We start from the raw sequence: 18064 nt of genomic DNA, 5'->3' as shown, positions 1-18064 counted from the left end.
ATATTTCTTTATTTTAATTCAATCTATTTTTTCTACTCCTGCTCTATTCCAGTCTATTTTGTTCTGTTCTAATCATAAGTAACAAGATATTAAATCAAAAGTTGAAGCCAAGACTCTAAGATGATAAATGTCAGAAACAAATTAACTTGTGAAGCAGAAATTTCAAAGATTCAAAAGTCAGTTATAACCTTCACCCAAAATCAAACAGTTGAAACAGTCAGGTTGTTGACATTTAGAATAGGATTTGTGAGGAGGATTTCTTTAATGAGCTCTTTGCTATTGGGTAAAGTGTAGAGATGTTTCCATCTTCACCTCAAATCAAAGATAGAGAGCTTCACCCTTGGAGAGCTTGAAGTTAAGGGGATACTGGGAATGGAATCTAGTTCTTATTTAAGAGGTCTAAAAGGTTAGATAGTGGCAAATAAGCCAGAGGGGAGGAAGCTATATAAATTTTAGCCTTTCCTCACATGCTTTATGGGAGTAAAGACATAATGAATGTTTCATATGAACCAAATATTTGGAACCTATATTTGTAAGACTGACAGGACCTCAGGAGACAGAAGCTGGAGATGTACGAACCAATGTTTCCAAGGGCTACTGTGAATATTGCAAAAGAACCAGAGTTTCACATGTCCATACCGAGGTAGTGAGAAGTCTCCAGCCATGATACTTGACAGAAGTCCCTGAAAGGCTTATGAATGTGCTCACAGAATAAAGTCAGTTCTAAACACCTGCCAGGTCTAGTGAGTGCAAAGCCATCCTACAGTGGTACTGATCAGATAGGAAATTTGTTGCTCTTCTTAGCCCTCCCTCCTTTGCTCCAGTTCAAGAGTCCAAGGTAGCCAAACTGGTGGATGGCAAACAAGAAATAAAAGCATCAGTCATGACCCCCACCACCACCATTCCTAAGCTTTGCAACAATTCCAAGGTTGGGAAGAAGTTTTATCTTTGTTTTCAGATTGATGTATTTTAGATGTGACCAGACCTAAGACATTGGCAATCTAATGTGATCACATGATGTTTTTATCATCTAAGAATGATTGGAAAAGTCCTGAAACTACCTGAAAGATTAAAGCTGGGACAAAAGATAAGTTTCTCCTGTTGAATATATTCTAAAGCAAAAGTAAGGGACAAAATAATTTTCTTTGTGATAAACACCATAAGTTCTATATGCTTCCTAATTTTATAAACTATAAATATTAGTTGCGATAGAGACAAGACAGTCTTAAAATGTATGTTGGAGAAATGATCTCAAAGTTAATTGGTGCAAAGTTTAATTGCTAGTATATTTTCAATCAAATTTCTGATGAAAAGAGCATTCTATAATATATGACTGTTTTCCAAAATATCAAGATATTTTGAGTAATTGACTCAAAAATTAAATTCTTCTAATCGTTTAACTTTCTTTCTTATATAATGACTCTTTCATCTGTAAATTTTGCTTTATGTTTCTATTTTTTTTTTGATAGATTCTCTGCAACCTCTCTGAAAATGTTGGAACATTTTCCATGGTAATTTTTTTTCAGCATTTATTCAGAAGCTGAGTGATTCTAAGATTATAAATTCCATTAGTTTGTTTTGGCAGATGGTGTCTTGTCTTAAACATTATATTCTATTATACTCATTTGTTTTAAATTTATAGCAACTAAGCAATGATAAAAAGACACTGAACATTAGAGGCTTTGTTTAAAATAATTTGTTTTAATTAAAAATTTTCAAAAAAACATATAATTTTTATGTTTGATTTAATAGATATTTAAATGTCTCATCTATTTCATTTCATTATTTACAGATTAAATTGCAACTTTACAAAGTTTTACAACCACCAGAAGATGACCTGTTTTACTCTGTAAATCCTCAGGCTGAAAGAAAAATTTGTGTTATTTTTGGAGAAATGTGCCACAAAATCCATTGTAAAATCCGGTCTTCAACATTTGACTAATTGCTTCAGTTTCCTGACCTTACTGGGTTTTTTCTCAGGCCTATATTATATTTGGTTATTTGTGTGCTTGTTTTTTAGGTGAACCTGATCTTCATAAGAACTTAGAAGATCTAGTAAATGCTGAAGAAAAATACGCTGAGACACATTCATAGATTTGAAACAACTTTTAAGGCTTCTGTCATTTTAAATATGAGAGGTAATTGTATTTTGGGGGATGGGAAATTTATTTCAGAAGTGGATGGTTTGTAGAATATTATTAGAAAAAACTTACCTTATTTAAGTGTCCTCCTAGATTCTTTTTGGAAAATCTATATTTTCTGAAGCAAAACCTTAGCAGGGATACTTTAAATATTTACCTTTTCAAATAATTTTTGACTTGCTCATCAATAAAAAAATTTCACTTACTGAAACCTTTTAGTGCTTTAGACCTTTTAGTACTATTTCATAGAAGAAATATGAATGTTTTACATAGATTTATTTCTATACTTCATGTAGGAAATATAAATTTTTACACTGGGTGATAATAAAGCAGGTATATATTATGAAACAAACATCAGTGTTTACTAAACTCCATGGATGTTTGCATCAATAATTCCCTTTGTAAAAATTCAGCCTCTAGGACTCATCTTTGATCTACCAAATCATTAACTCTGGGAGCGGTGCCTTAGAAATCTGAATTTTTAATAATTCAGTCTGTTGTTATTTTTGTACACTAAAGTTAAAAACCACTGTTTTGGGCCAACAGAGAAGGTGCAGCCACTTTAAATGGAGGAATGTTTTTAGAGTAGAGATGTCTTGGTGCCTCCTTTAAAACGTATTATAATAAGTCCTGTTGTTAGGGTGATGGTAGGGGCAAGTGAAAATGCATAGGTACCATACTGAGCCTTTGAGATGTTATCAGTAGCTCCTCAAATGTTGCTTTAGATATGACAGAGTTAAAATGTAATTTAGCTTTTAAGATAATTCATTTCTCAGTATTCTTGAGTTGGTCCTAAGACTATAATTGATAATAATAGTTTCATTAATAGCAACTATCATTGTGAAGCACTGTGATGAACACCTCACATGTATTATCTCAGTCCTATCAGCAGTTCCAAAGATAGTGATCATGATTACTATTTTATAGGTGAATTGTGTATAGAAATCAAGCCACAAACTGGATAGAGATTTTAAGAACCAGCTCTATATTAAACAATTTTAAGAAATTTCTCTCCACACCCTCCAGCAAACTCTAAAGACACACACACAGAGGAGATAGAAAGAGGAATTCTACCTGACATAAAATGAATATCTATTATCTACTGATAAATTTCTTATTTTTGACAAAGTACAGAAAGTCCAACATGAAACTGCCACCATATCAATGCCTATAGATGACTAAAACATGATCTTCATTTTCATTTGGATTTTATTTCAGGATAATGAGAACAGCACTAAAATATCCTAAAGCTTCAATTTTCCACAAACCCAGATTCTCCTCTTTGAACATACATTTGGAACAGGCCATTTTTATGGACTTATATAAGGAATTAAAGGAACATAAATTCTGAGCTAGTAATTCTAGCTAAATAAATACACTTAAAGTTGCTATTAAGAGATTTTGGCCAGTGCTTCTGTTGTTCTTTGTCCACAATTTGGCCTTCTTCAATCAAGCCAGAGAAATTTTTAAGACAAAGTTGGACCGTTTTAAGTTTTCATTACTTTGAATCCAGTTACGGCATACGTGCAGAAGATGAGGCATTTTTAGAATTTACTTTTGTGCATTATTTTACACAGAGGCTGTAACTACCAGTTTTTTAAGATGTTAAGTAAAAGCAAAAACAAAATTTTGGGAAAATACCTTTTGCAGCTCTGAGGCTATTTAGATTGTCCTTGTTATTTTAAATACATGGGAACAAAATGAGAGGTGTGAGAGGCATGTCTGCTCAGAAGCTGAAGTTGAAGTCCTATGACACAGTGGAGACTCGAGCCCTGGCTCTGTCACCTGATGAACTCTTCATTGTAACTCTCAAGCTGAGAAGCTGCAGTGAAACCTGTCCCTAAAAGCAGTGAACCAGGCTGCACTAGCACATCACCTACGTGGGTGTCATCATAATGCAAGTCACACATTACCTAGGATCCAAGATGATGAGAACCTTCAGCCATTGTTGGAGACAGACACTAGAACTGAGAATGGAATTTGCCTTCTGGGGTATTGATCCCACCAAGATGTAACAAAATATATTACAGGCCAAGGGATAAATGACAAGAAGTGTATGTGAGTATGTGTGTGTGTGTGTGTGTGTGTATTCAAAAATGTCTATGAAAATAGAAGTCTATACTTTACAGATAACATTATTTGATGTGGCTTTATAATTTTACTACAAAAAACAAACTGCAACCCTTGGAGACAGCTTCTTTGTCATGTTTTGCCTGAGCATGTGCAGAGCCTTGCCGTTGCTCCAAACTAAAGAACTACCTTTATGTGTTATTAGCTGACAAGAAAAGTCAAGCACAAGTAGGTGTTGTAACTTTTCTCTGTGCAAATACTTCAATGATTGTGAGCCCAAGTGAATTTGTCTTTGTGAAAGGCATAAATTGAATGGAAAAAATCAAGAGTAGCCATCAATTAAAGAATAAAACAAAGGTGGGTATGTCTAGCCTAATAAGTTTTCTGTGGCACATGCTTCTTCTCTGGGTTCCACGATGTTAAGCAATATTTTAGAAATGGATGCAATCAGAAGCTTTTATGTCTAAGTAGTGGGATTTTATAACTCACAACTTAGATCTCTTTTCATGTGTAAGCCATATTCTATATGCATATTAGGTATGCATTCTAATTTAAGATATATTGTGCATAGACTGTGCATAAGATGCTTTTAAATGTTTTGTGAATAAGGTCCTCACCTTTTGTTTCACCTGAATCTTATGTAGAACACAGCTAAATAATTGAATTGTATCATATATATTATAATGGAATTGATTTTTTAAATGTAAGCAGTAAAGATTGGTCTATAATGATGTGTTGGGGGGAAATTTATAGATATGTACATCATGGTAACTTTTTGTCCTTTAACAATGGACTTCTTGTTTCTATTTATGGAGAAACTGCAACTAGTGCTTTTAATGTCTTTTTGAGGTAGCTACTTACAAGCTAGAAAATATTCTGCATTTAAAATAGTCTAACTATCTGGGAAGTCTAATTACTATTGTTCCTATTTGAGCCACTTGTCTTTCAGTAAAGCTATAGGATCTCTCAACAGAGAAGTAAATTGAAACACTGCTTCTTAATTGTCATGGGAAGCATGTCCACTTTGTTCTTATTAATACTTTAAGATATATAGGCTTTATTACATTTTAAAATAGAGGAATATAATGAATTCATCATTTTATGTATATGGGTTTAAACCTAATTTTCCAGGTTATGTAACTTATAGTGTGCTGTGACTGAACTTCCAGGGGAGTGGAGAAAACACGTTCCTTCTCCTCAGAAGAGTTGTCACACCATTGATGTACTTTTTCTTTTGCTAATCTCCCTCCCTTGCTTCCTCTTTCCCTCCTTCCCCTCCCCTCTCTACTTATTTCCTTTGTATCTTCCTTATTCCCTCCTCTCTCTAAGAGCCACTAATTAGTGTTAATTGGCAGGAAGTCAGAGCAGAGGGTACTAGTGCCCATCCTTCTGTAAGCATTCATGTTGAATCCATCTCGAAAAGAGGAATGGATGAATTAGACTGCTGCGCCTTAAATGTCCTGTCTGGCATTTGTATCCTCAGCTACCCAACATATAACAATTTCATATGCCTTTTTATTTAACCAGTATCTCTTTTATTTAATTTTTAACATGACAAGCTACAATTCTTGTGTTTTTATTCTGCTGTAATTCTCTGTATTTCCTATTGTATATGATTGCTAAATAAATCATACTTGAGGGAAACTATGGTGAAATATTTGATGCCTGATATAATTCAGTTTGGTGGGGCATTGAAATGATGAAATCAGGGAAAACTAATGTATACCAACTTAAAAACTGATATAAGTCCTATCAGAAAGTAATTTTTGCTCTGTGAAAGGAGTGTTCATTGAACATTTATTTCTGCACCTATTGTTTACTTCTTGGTAGATGCATGGTGCATGCTGGATTCTGGAAACCTGAATCTTTCCTCTAGAAATGTCCTGTTTTATAGAGGAGATAGTCTAAAAACATGAATAACTAAATTGGCACATACAAAATAACCAGTTGCAAATAAAATGCACCTCTGGGTATTAAATGAGGTTTAAAACTGCCTCCATCTTCAGGACTTCCAAGGAAACTTCTTAGAATGGATGGCTCATGAGTTGACATTTCAATAACAAATAATAAACAAAAGTTCATATTTATTGCTTATTTCCTATGTACAGACTCCAGGCAAACACTTAGCAAATATTAATCTCTTATCCACCGTAATCCAGCAAAGTGGGAATTGATATGAGTAAGAAAACCAAATTTCAGAGAAAGAGCCTTGTCTAAGGCCATGAGGGTCTCAAGCAGCAGACTCCAGACTGGAACTTTGGTACCATACCAGTCTCTCTGGTACCAAAGGCCTCTTTCTCTCTACCACATCTATGTAGGATGGGGCAGAAGCACAGTGGAAAGGACAGCTCTGTGAAGAAGGACTGTATGAATAAGGTAACAGCAGAGAATAGTTAAGAAATGAAGAGTGTCACATTATGGTGAAGATCTAGAGAGTTTTAATTAACTCAATTAAGAATGGCCACAGGAGTTCCCGTTGTGGCACGGTGGTTAACGAATCTGACTAGGAACCATGAGGTTGCGGGTTCAATCCCTGCCCTTGCTCAGTGGGTTAACGATTTAACGATCCGGCGTTGCCGTGAACTGTGGTGGTGTAGGTTGCAGACGCGGCCGGATCCTGCGTTGCTGTGGCTCTGGCGTAGGCCAGTGGCTACAGCTCCGATTCGACCTCTAGCCTGGGAACCTCCATATGCCGTGGGAGCGGCCCAAAGAAATAGCAAAAAGACAAAAAAGAAAAAGAAAAAATGGGCACAGGAGTTCCCGTCGTGGCGCAGTGATTAACGAATCTGACTAGGAACCATGAGGTTGCATGTTCGATCCCTGCCCTTGCTCAGTGGGTTAAGGATCCAGCGTTGCAGTGAGCTGTGGGGTAGGTTGCAGATGCGGCTCGGATCCCGCATTGCTGTGGCTCTGGCGTAGGCCGGTGGCTACAGCTCTGATTCGACCCCTAGCCTAGGAACCTCCATATGCTGCGGGAGCGGTCCAAGAAATGGCAAAAAGCCAAAAAGCCAAAAAAAAAAAAGAATGGGCACAATATGTGTCACCTGTTAGGCTGTGTCTCCATGATGCTAAAGCATTTCCAATGAAAATGAAAAAATTTATCTAGTTATCAGATACATGACAGTTAACTGAACTTTTTTGCAGTAAATGTGATTTATAATAAATTTTCATCTAATTTCAAAAAACTGTAAAAGACCATATTTTAATTTTGAATATAATTTAGATATAAAAATGTATATTGCCTTTGGAAGTTACATTAAGCCTTGTGTCCTCTGCTTCATTTTTTTCTAAATATCACAAAATTTATCCTCCATTTAGTACAGGCCTTAAATAATAATGGAAATTGTATTTTAGAGGCACAAACAAATGCCTAATAATGTCCTACATTACATAACCTGTCATTTATTTGGAGAGAATTCCAAATATTAAAGATACAAATCCTATATGTGGACTAGTATGTATATTTAAAGCTCTATTTGGGGCTATTTGTCCTTCAGTAACATTAATACATTTCTGGACTATTTCCTTACCAGTCGTGATGTTTGGGGAGCTTCCTTTGTATCTCAAGATGATAGATATTTTATCTCTGATAAAGATTCAATTACTTAGTTCTTATAGTCTTACTACTACATTTTATTATTTTCTGACATTATCTCTTTTACTCCCTATAACTTCTGTTTGAGAATTTGTTATCCCCATCTACGGATGAGGAACCATAGCAGAGGAGGGTAAATGATTTGTGTAAGGTCACATAGTAAGTTGAGGTCCCTGCATTCAAAGTCTGAATGTGACTCCCCAAACCCTTAGGCAGTTGTGGGAGGATCAGTTATAAGTTCTCCATCCACTATATCCATTACCTTCCTTTTCTAACCTTTTTCCACCCTGTACTTTATTCTCTATCTAGGTACTTGTCTCTAAAAATCATCAGTCTGAGAGGGCAGGATTTGTAGTGGCCAACAGCAGGTGCATATGTGCTTTGGTGACCAATTACATCATATTTTATAGCAGAAAATGTGCCTCTGATTTCTATGAATGGAGGAATTATTTCCTATGCTTAATCTGTGACCTTAAAAGTTTGCTTTCCAAGTAACCACTGTTTTCAGTCCAGACCTTTGCTACTTAAAGAGTGGTCCTTCCTCTGGAACTTCTTAGATATGATGACTCTCAGGCTCTATCAAGACCTTGTAATCTAGAATTGGGCTTTTAAGAAGATAACTGGTTGATTTCAATATATATCACTGTTCTAGACAATAATTAAATATTATGGAGATAATTCTAAACACCCACTCAGCACCTAAACTTGAGGTGGATTTTCTCACACTAGACAAGAAGCTCCAGAGTTCATGCTCTCAATACTGTTCTACTCTCTCAAAACTAAACCAAACCAAAACACAGGAGGTAGTTGAACAGGACACAGTCTATGATTTCCTTAGTTACTAAGAACTTGGCTATGGCACAGCACTTGGGCCAGTTGAAAGTTAAGTTATATTATCTCTAGGAGCATTAAAGGCCCATTTTCCTCTTTCTGTTCTAGGGGCACTGCATGGTTTAGAGCTTTACCATTTCACTTGTATTCCACATTTGGTGTCTCTGCTTCCAGCTCTTTTCACTTTTTCTTTTCTGCACACTGTTATTATACTAAATCTTCCTGATTCATTCTTTGGATCTACCACTCTTCTTCTCAAAAACAATGTCTGCTTGTCTACGCCAGGGGTCAGTAAATTTCCTTCTGTGAAGAATCAGGAGGTAGACATTTTAGATTTTGTAGGCCACATGCCATCACACTATCCTTCCTCCTCCTTTTCCTCCTCCTCCTCCTTCTTCCTCTTAATTTTCTTCTTCTTTCTCCTCTTCCTTTTCTTTTTTTACAATGTTTTAAAAATGTAAAAGCCATACATAAGAACAAAGTAAAAGTCATTCTTAGCTTAGGGATGGGAGTAGCACACAAAAACAGGTCGATCACCTGACAGATTTGGCCCATGTGACACCTACTTCTTTTTCAGATCAAGGAGCTTGTGCCCTAGGATAAAAGAGTAAGGCTGCTGGTGCCAAAGGCAGTCATTCCCAGAGCTCCAGCTTCCCCAGGGCCTGCCCAGCCACCCTGAGGACTGAGGATATGAATATTCCCAGTACACCTGTCACTTATTCATAGCACACAGAGCAGTACAGCAGGGCTGGCTATAGCACTGGTTCTCAGCCCTTAGCAGGCATCAGATTCATCTGGAGGGTCTGTTAAACTGTGAATTCCTAAGCCCCACTGCTCAGAAATTCTCATTAGATAAGTCTGGGACAGAACCTGAGGTGACACTGATGCTATTGTACTGGAGACCTCACTTTGAGAACCGCTGGCCCACAAGTATCACGCCCTTCAGCGTGATACTCAAAGCCATTCATGGTCTAACCCCAGCCTCTTTTTAGCCACAGTCTTCATCATACCCTTACTGTTCCTGGATTTCTACTATGCCTCTGCACACGATGCCCACTCCATGTGGATCTTGCTGCTCCCTTTGCTATCTTTACCTGTCACTATCCCCCCTTCCTCCAAGGACCTGAACAAATGCCAGCTGTCCCAGAAAGTCTTTTCTCATCACTCTGGTCGAAACTCTGAGACCCTCTTTTCTGGATGAGTACATCTCGTATCTTTCTGTACTGGAACCTTGCAGCTCTCAGTGTCATATGTTTTCTGCCAAGACTGTAAAGTAAAGGAGCACTGAGCCTTACACATAGTAGGTATTCAGTAAACGAATACAAATAAACAAATGAAGGCAAGAAGGAAAGCTTTATTTTTGTTTGTCCTGTTTGATATATGATTGAGTTTATGCTTTTCAAATAACATCTCTAGTTAATTCAATTAAAATGAGACTCACTTTTCAAGCACTTTAGATCTACATCATTCCAAGAAGCCATTTGTGTTTTTTCTCAGAGCAGACAAATGGGGAGTGCATTAATTCTTAATTAATTCTTAATAGCATGCTAAAAGCAAACCTGAATTATATGAGAAAAACATTAAGGTCTCCCCATCTGTCTCTTGTCTACCCCATGGGGAGATGGGTCTGCTGGTGCAGAGATATATTGATTGTAGCTAATCTTACCAACTTTGCTAAGGAGAAAAGCCCACATTTCCTAGGTGATTCTTGTAGCCTTGATGATTAATAGTGTAGACCATGCACACTTTGGAGCAACAACAACCTCAATTCATACATAGCATGTCTTTGGATGTTGGTAGCTGTTAAGCTTAATGTTTCTGAATCTTTCATAACAAAGACTTTTTGATAGAATGGTGAAATAATCACGAAGAATATTTAAAAGATCTAGACAGTACTCTTCACATTGCTGGTTCTCAACATAAGTTAATATGATTATTTTATATTTATCCTGATGCTGCTCTTAATTGTTGAATTTTATGTGGAAGATATGAAACAGGAAATATTTCATCCAAGGACTGAATTTTGCCCTTAGTTCAATTTCAGACTTTGTCAGCTGTGGTTTCTTGATCTTGGACAAGCCTCAATTTTCTCATCTCTGAAAAGGAGATAGTAAGAGTACCTATTTTATAGAATTGTTGGAATGATTAAATGAAATGGTCCATGTAAGGTGTTGAGAGTATTGACTGACCCATAGAAAAAATTGAAAGAGAATGAACTATAAAAATAAGAATCTATCAGGAGCTACACCTTCCTCTTTTAAAATTAATTCATGCTTAGAGCTGCAGTTTTGACTTCAGTAGCAATATCCAAACAGTCCACATGATGGGGAGGTTGTTCCATGTAAAGAGTAGGCCAGCTCTTCTCTAATAGGAATCATATCATTGACTTCAGCATTTATGTCCCTGCTTTAGAAAGGCAAAATTACATATAGGTATAGATATATCAAAATACAGGTTAATATATATGTGTACTAGACAGGTATATGTGGTACTAGACAGATAGCTATATTGATATATACCATGTAGGCATTCTATTTTAGGGAAATTTTTAAAATGCAAATATGAAAAAGAAAAATATCAGCATAAAGATCAAGTAACAATAATCCTTATACTTCCTGGATGGGGTGTTAAATAAAACACATTATTTAACATCCAGCTGCACTTAGAAGCAACAATAGCAGTTTGTCAAAACGAAACAAAACTACAGGCACGTGTCCCAGCAAACTCCACTGATTTCACAGAGTCCTCATTGGTAAAATTAAAAAAAAAAAAAAGGCTTTCTTTGGAGGAAACAAAAAAAGGAGAGGAAATTTGATAATGTGGAAATTGTGTGAGAAGAACAGATGTGTCCACTAAATGTAGTAAGTCAGATGCAATCTAGAAGCCAAGTGGGTCAACATTGAAACTGTAATCTTCAAACCCACTAGAGAGAATAGGGTTGCTAGAAATAACCATGGTGCAAAAGACACATTCAGATGGAGATGACTTGGCAGCCTCAGGCAGGAACTTATTAAGAGCAAGTTGTGTGGCCTGGACTGGGAAAAAGAAGAAGCCAGCCTTGCCTGTCCCTCAGGCTCTGTCCCTCTGGCTGCTTCTCTTTCCACCTCCCACTGTGCCACAGCTCTTCACCTTTCTGTTGGAAGAGCCTTCCTTTCTTCCTTTTGTCTGATGTTGCCTTCCATTTCCATCTAGTTTTCCCTTAATAGAAAATAAAATGGAAATGATAATTTAGGGAAGTGTTTATTTAATAAAGTTTTAATTTTCTATGCATAACTTAATAGCAAGTATGTTAAATCCCTTCTCTCTTTTAAAAAGTTTCCCTTTTTATTTCAGTGTTATGTTATAAATATGTGTGTATACACACACACACACACACACCCATACACACATCATACATGTTTTATATACATACATATGTATATATATGTGTGTGTAACACACACACATATAGAGTCTACACACACATACATATTCCTTAATAGAAACATTTTTCAATTCTACATTACATAATGAAAAAAAGATTTGTAGAAATTAAAAATTATTAGGAAAAAAGCATATAAATTTATTTATGATTTAAACAAAAATCTATTGATTTTGGCAATTATATTTTCCATAAAGTGTTGCATTAATTATCTTATACCAATACAGCTTTTGGTTGTTTTTGAGGAAAATTTCTAATTTTTCTTACTTTTCTGCCCAAATTGTAAAAATTATTATTTTTTAAAATTTCATTTAAATATCATCTAGTTCTAATAAACTATGTCCCATGAAAACTTTATTTATACTGATAATGAAGAGAAATAGCTCAAGCTTAGTGTCGTATACAAGTCCAGAATTTGGTTAGTAGTAGTATAACTGGTAATCTAATTCCTATCTTAGTCATCATTGACCTTCATGTCAAATTTTAATATTTAGACTACTGAGTGTTTTTGAAAGCAAATAAAGGACCCACATAATGTTTCAAACACTGGACAAATATAACAAATAAGTGACAATTTCAAAATAGGAAATCTGTGTCCTGTTAGGGCAAAAAAGAAAGATGAGAGCAACATCTGGTAATATAATGTGATTAGTCCAATTAAGGAAACACATCCAGAGAATTTATGCTGCAGGGAAAATGTTATGGGAAACCACACATTTACTGCAGTGCCTTGACAAGTACCAGTCTCTAAGAAATAAAGAGAAGATATTCTCCTATAATTATTAAAGAGATATTCAGCCATCTGCAAGTAATTTTTTTAAGTTCCTATTTTTCCATTGCTTTGATTCATATTAAGCCATGTTATATCTTTGTTACTACAGCAGAGGAAAAAGTTATTGTCACCCTTCTTATGGTTTCTGGCTGGATAAAAATAATTAAACTGACAAAGGTTAATGAGAAATAAGTATACAAACTTATTTAATGTATGATTTACACAGGAATCTTCATAAGAAATGAAGTTCTGAAAAAACAGATCTGTTTTTTTATTTTCTTTTTAGGGCCACACCCATGTCTTATGGAAATTCCCCAGCTGGGGGTTGAATCAGAGCTGCAGCTGCTGGCCTACACCACAGCCACAGCAATGCCAGATCCGAGCCACATCTGTGACCTTCACTGAAGCCTGTGGCAATGTGAAATCCTTAACCCACTGAGCAAGGTCAGTAATCAAACCCATTCCCTCTTGGACACTGTATCGGGTTCTTAACCCACTGAGCCACTACAGAAACTCCAAAACTGATCTGTTTTTGTGCTAGCGTTGATGAAGAATGGACATGCGTGAAGAAATATGAGAGGTTAAGGAGTATGAGGTAAGGATGGTAAACTGGGAAGAACCTAAGAGTTCCCTTGTGGTACAGTGTATCAAGTGTTGTTACTGCAGAAACTCACGTAGCTGCTGTGGCACAGCTTCAGTCCCTGGCCCGGGAACTTCCACATACTGTGGGTGTGGGAGAAAAAAAATTGGGGGAAAACCCAGCAAGCCTTGTTTGTTTGGGTTCTTCTCAGAGTCCCTTTGTCTTCAGAGATAAGTATGCTCCTTTCCTCCAGATGTAGGAAAGACACTTTTCACCTGAGGTTTTTATAGCCTCTTTCAGTGGAAAAGAACAGAGAGAAGATCAGAGTGAGCCTCGCACTTCTGCTGTTTTCTCTAATTCCTCCAGCTTAAAATATTCAGTATGACAAGGTGCCTGCTGTCTCTTGGAGTAGTGTGTCCTGAATCCCATCACTACTTGTGAGAAAAATGAATTTTTAAATTCCAATGAAACTCATTCATTCCTCAGCTTGAGAGCAGCAATTAGAATGTTCTCTTTGGTTGCTCCTTAAGTAGCATATTGGGGTTTTTTTTTTTAATACTGTAATATCTATAGTGTATTCTATAGTTATGCATTTAGGTCTGAGGTACTTACACTTATTTACTTATTTTTACTTTTGTGGCAATACAAAATCTGGGAGATGATAAGTGAAAATTATCATTCCTCAAATTCTGGGGCTTTAGGGGTGCAGAGAAGAGGAAAGATAATACAAATAGCAATTTATAAAATTACTTTTCTTTTACAATTTATTAGAAATCAAGAAAAACAAAAAACAGATGTCTTTTTTTTCTTTAAGAAGAGATCATTCTTAAGATTGACGTAAGCTTGGCATTTCTTTTTTTTTAAGATATTAAAGATTATTTTTTAAATATAGATTTAAACATAGGAAAGATTTTTAAATGAGCCAAATACCTCAAAAAGAGTTTCAAATTTTACGTTTTTATTGGTCATAAGTCATTTTAGTTTGAAGTTGATGCCAAAGAGTTAAAGTGGAACTCAGATCTTCTTTCTCAGCCTCATTACAAAATTATCCCTGTGTGCTTGATATATTAAGCACTGTAAGAAAATGTAAAACCCTATGGTTCCTAAGGAGGGTGGGATTTTCCATCCTAAAAACTATTACAACTTCTCAAACAGATCATAAGCTGGTGGAAGGGTTTGTAAAACTATTGTTGGACTCTTGGCTCATTATTTTTTTAGGACTCTAGTTTCCTGACCTATAAAATGAATCCTACCTGTCATATATGTGTAATTTTTTTTTTTTTTTTGTCTTTTTGCCTTTTATAGGGCCGTTCCCATGGCATATGGAGGTTCCCAGGCTAGGGGTCTAATCCAAGCTGTAGCTGCTGGCCACAGCCACAGCCACAGCAATGCGGGATATGAGCTGTGTCTGCAACCTACACCACAGCTCACGGCAACGACAGATCCTCAACCCACTGAGCAAGGCCAGGAATCAAACCCGCAACTCATCGTTCCTAGTTGGATTCGTTAACCACTGAGCCATGACGGGAACTCCTGTGTAATGTGATTATTAACTGAGGAACATAGGTGAGACCATTTTATTAATCATAAAGAACCGAACAAGGAGTTCCCGTCGTGGCACAGTGGTTAACAAATCCGACTAGGAACCATGAGGTTGCGGGTTCGGTCCCTGCCCTTGCTCAGTGGGTTGGCGATCCGGCTCTGCCGTGAGCTGTGGTGTAGGTTGCAGACGTGACTCGGATCCCGCGTTGCTGTGGCTCTGGTGTACCTCCATATGCCGCGGGAGCGGCCCAAGAAATAGCAAAAAGACCAAAAAAAAAAAAAAAAAAAAAAAAAAAGAACCTAACAAATAGTTACTAGCAGGATAGCAACATCTCATTTGTATAACTACTGTTTGAATCAGTAATATGTTGTAGACTATCTACCTATGTATATGTATTTGTGGAACTAAATTAAATCAAGACCAATGGAATTTGAAAAAGAAAGGAATAAACAAATACAATGGAATTTGAAAAGCAAGCAATAAAATATAATTAAAAGCCTCCTTATTGTAAGAGAAAGCTCAGATTCCAGAACTGGAAAAACTAAAAGTGAATCACTTAGAATTTATTCAGATTCAAGATCTCACTTTTGGTTATAACAAGAAATAAATTGAAATGAAAAATAGCAACTTGGCAAATACTGTAGAATCAATGATTAGAATAAAATGAAGAAACAATTGCTGAAAAACATGTCCATGTTGTATAAAATATCTAAAGTGCTTCAGAAAGGAATCCTGGAGAAAGAAAATAACACATGATGGAGAGGTGATGGTGGTGATGGTGTTTGTTTTGTGTTGGTATTTTTCCAAGCTCAAGTAGGAACACAGCACTGACAAGTCAGCTTCTGTTTATCAACCCATTTTGCACCTGGAGGAGAAAAAGAAAATAACTACTTCAGAATACAGTGGAAACATTCCAGAGATTTAATACCATGTCATGTAAATCTCTGTAAAGGGAAAAATCTGGTATGCATCACTTAATAGCAACAAAGCTTCTGTGTTTGGATAAACTATCCAATCAGTGATTTGTAGGAGGAAATTTTTCCTTTCAAATCTTTAAAAAATAAAACATAATTGGTTACAATGCTAAAGCTGTTACATACATACATACTACACATGCATACATACGTGTGTATTTCTAACCCAAATAATTTTGTCTGTTCACTCTCAGACAAGCATGCAAAAATACCCCTTTGCTCTTCTGATTCCATCTTCCCTTAATATTGCTGTTTTCTGTCTATTCCCATCTCTTCTCTCCTTTGCTGCTTGCCTGCTGTTCCTAAATGAGTCAGAGGGAGAAACAAAGATCTTAGAGTTGAAAGGATCCTCACATGATCATATAGTTACCCCTCCCCCATACCATTCTTCGCATTTTACTGATTAGGATATTGGGACCCAGAATGATTACAGAACTTTCCTAATGTCACACATTTATGACAAAAAGGAAAAAAACACTTTCTGCTACTTCACCTCATTCTCTTTGCTCCCAGGAATTTTTCACTATCTGAAATGGTCTAATTCCTTTATTAATTTACATATATATTGACTGTTTTCAAATACTAGAATATGCACCCATGGATTTGAGGACCTTAACTATCTTGTTAACAACGGTGTCTCAGTACTCAAACATTATCTAGCATTCATAGGCATTCATACATATTTATTGAATAATAAACTAAGATACTAGTTTCCAGTGTACACTTTTATAAACTACACAAAATTATCCTATGAAAAATAGTATAGAGTAATTAAGGGTATTGGCCTTATTCTACCTAGCTACAGGTCTATCATAAATATTAACCGAACTTATGCACTTGAAGTAGAAAAAAAATTTAGTGAATATTGATGTTTTCAACTCCTAACATGTATAGGTATCTTGTGCTTCCTTTGGATGCCCCAGGGAAGAAGAAAATCCCTGAATTGTGCTCATTTGGGAAGCAAGACATAGCTGGTCACTCAACAGATACCCACACTCACTTCTTACCTTACAAAGAGAACCTTAATTTAGCTGGCAAGTGGCAAGATACCTATAGTCTTTGCCTTTCTCCTCCCACTCTTCCTCATGCTTGGAACAGACCAGATGCTTGAAGCAGCATCTCTCTTGGAACCACGAAGTTACAATATCGAGAATGGTAAGGAAAATGAAAAGTACCTGGATGCTCATTGGTGTCTGGAGCCACGATTCCAGTCCTGACCATTTTACTCATAACATAAATAAGCCTCTGTGCCACTGTTTGCTGGGTTTTCTATTATCAAATGCTTGTTCTAAATAATAATGAAGAAACATTTGCCAAACATACCCTAGCATTGTATAATTTTTAGGATTCTAACATGGTAGTGTCATATACTCCTGGGGTTCCTTGTGCTCATCCCCTCACATTATCCTCATTGTTATGAAAAGTCAAAGAAAGGTGAAAATTTGCCAAGTCATATTTTTAGAGTGAGGAGAAAAATGACAATATATCCAGTACCACTTTAATCTACTTTCTCCAATGTTTTCTTCAAGTTTCCAGGAGTCTTTGTGTTCCCACCTTTGCCTTCTTTTCCCTGTAATCCACTCTCATGTTCCTCTTCCCTCTATAGACCAAGTCTCCATTATCTGCATAAACTAATTATGAAATGCAGTGAGGGTAGTGGCTGCACCAATGTCTGTATTCACAGAATGAGGGGGCCTCATGACATATATGCTAAGGAAATTTCTATAGTTGAATGGTAGACTCTTTATAAAATGAGAGCAGGCACCTATGCATTCATGCAGATTTTTTCATTTAATTCACACTACATTGCAAAGTAGAAACTTTTACCTCCTTTGCTGTGTGAATTATATGGGATGTTTGCAAAATGTATCACCTTAATTACAATGTCATTCAAAACCAGATATGCCCTCTATCATTTTCCTAAATGTATTTTTCCTCTGAAATTTAGTTCTTCAGAATGTTATATGTTATGAAAACTAGTTTCTTTAACATAGTTCTCATTTCAGTAACAGACATTTTTAATAATTAATAAATCTGCTGGAGCTTTGAAGACTGGTTTTTGGAACCAAGGACTTACAAAACTAAGGTCATTTCTTTCCCCACCCACCTTCAGAGAAATCAAATACTCAAAATAACA

General features: G+C 36.1%; 1 protein-coding gene across 23 annotated transcripts in view; it reads left to right on the top strand.

Annotated features, from left to right (window-relative positions):
- PDE1A (phosphodiesterase 1A) overlaps positions 1–5855 on the top strand; it is a 347596-nt gene extending 341741 nt beyond the window's left edge. For 9 of the 23 annotated variants that reach the window (XM_085000028.1, XM_085000032.1, XM_021075596.2 and 6 more), the window contains 2 exons: positions 2021–2138; positions 3360–5855. In XM_085000028.1, coding sequence (XP_084856154.1) covers positions 2021–2094 — 74 coding nt within the window. In that variant the 3' untranslated portion in view covers positions 2095–2138; positions 3360–5855. Of the gene's footprint in view, positions 1–958; positions 1512–1792; positions 2139–3068 lie in introns of all 23 variants that reach the window. The other 14 variants (XM_085000030.1, XM_085000038.1, XM_021075587.2 and 11 more) reach the window with 8 other exon arrangements.
- The last annotated feature ends 12209 nt before the right edge of the window (positions 5856–18064 follow it).

This window comes from Sus scrofa, chromosome 15 (assembly GCF_054392235.1).
Source record: "Sus scrofa isolate SSC_HxYL_T2T_F1_AM1 chromosome 15, Sscrofa_HxYL_maternal_Yorkshire_Landrace_v2.0, whole genome shotgun sequence".
In the NCBI taxonomy this organism is placed as follows: Eukaryota; Metazoa; Chordata; class Mammalia; order Artiodactyla; family Suidae; genus Sus; species Sus scrofa.
The sequence above is the reverse complement of the archived record's forward strand: the minus strand, read 5'-3'. Positions and strand labels throughout refer to the sequence as shown.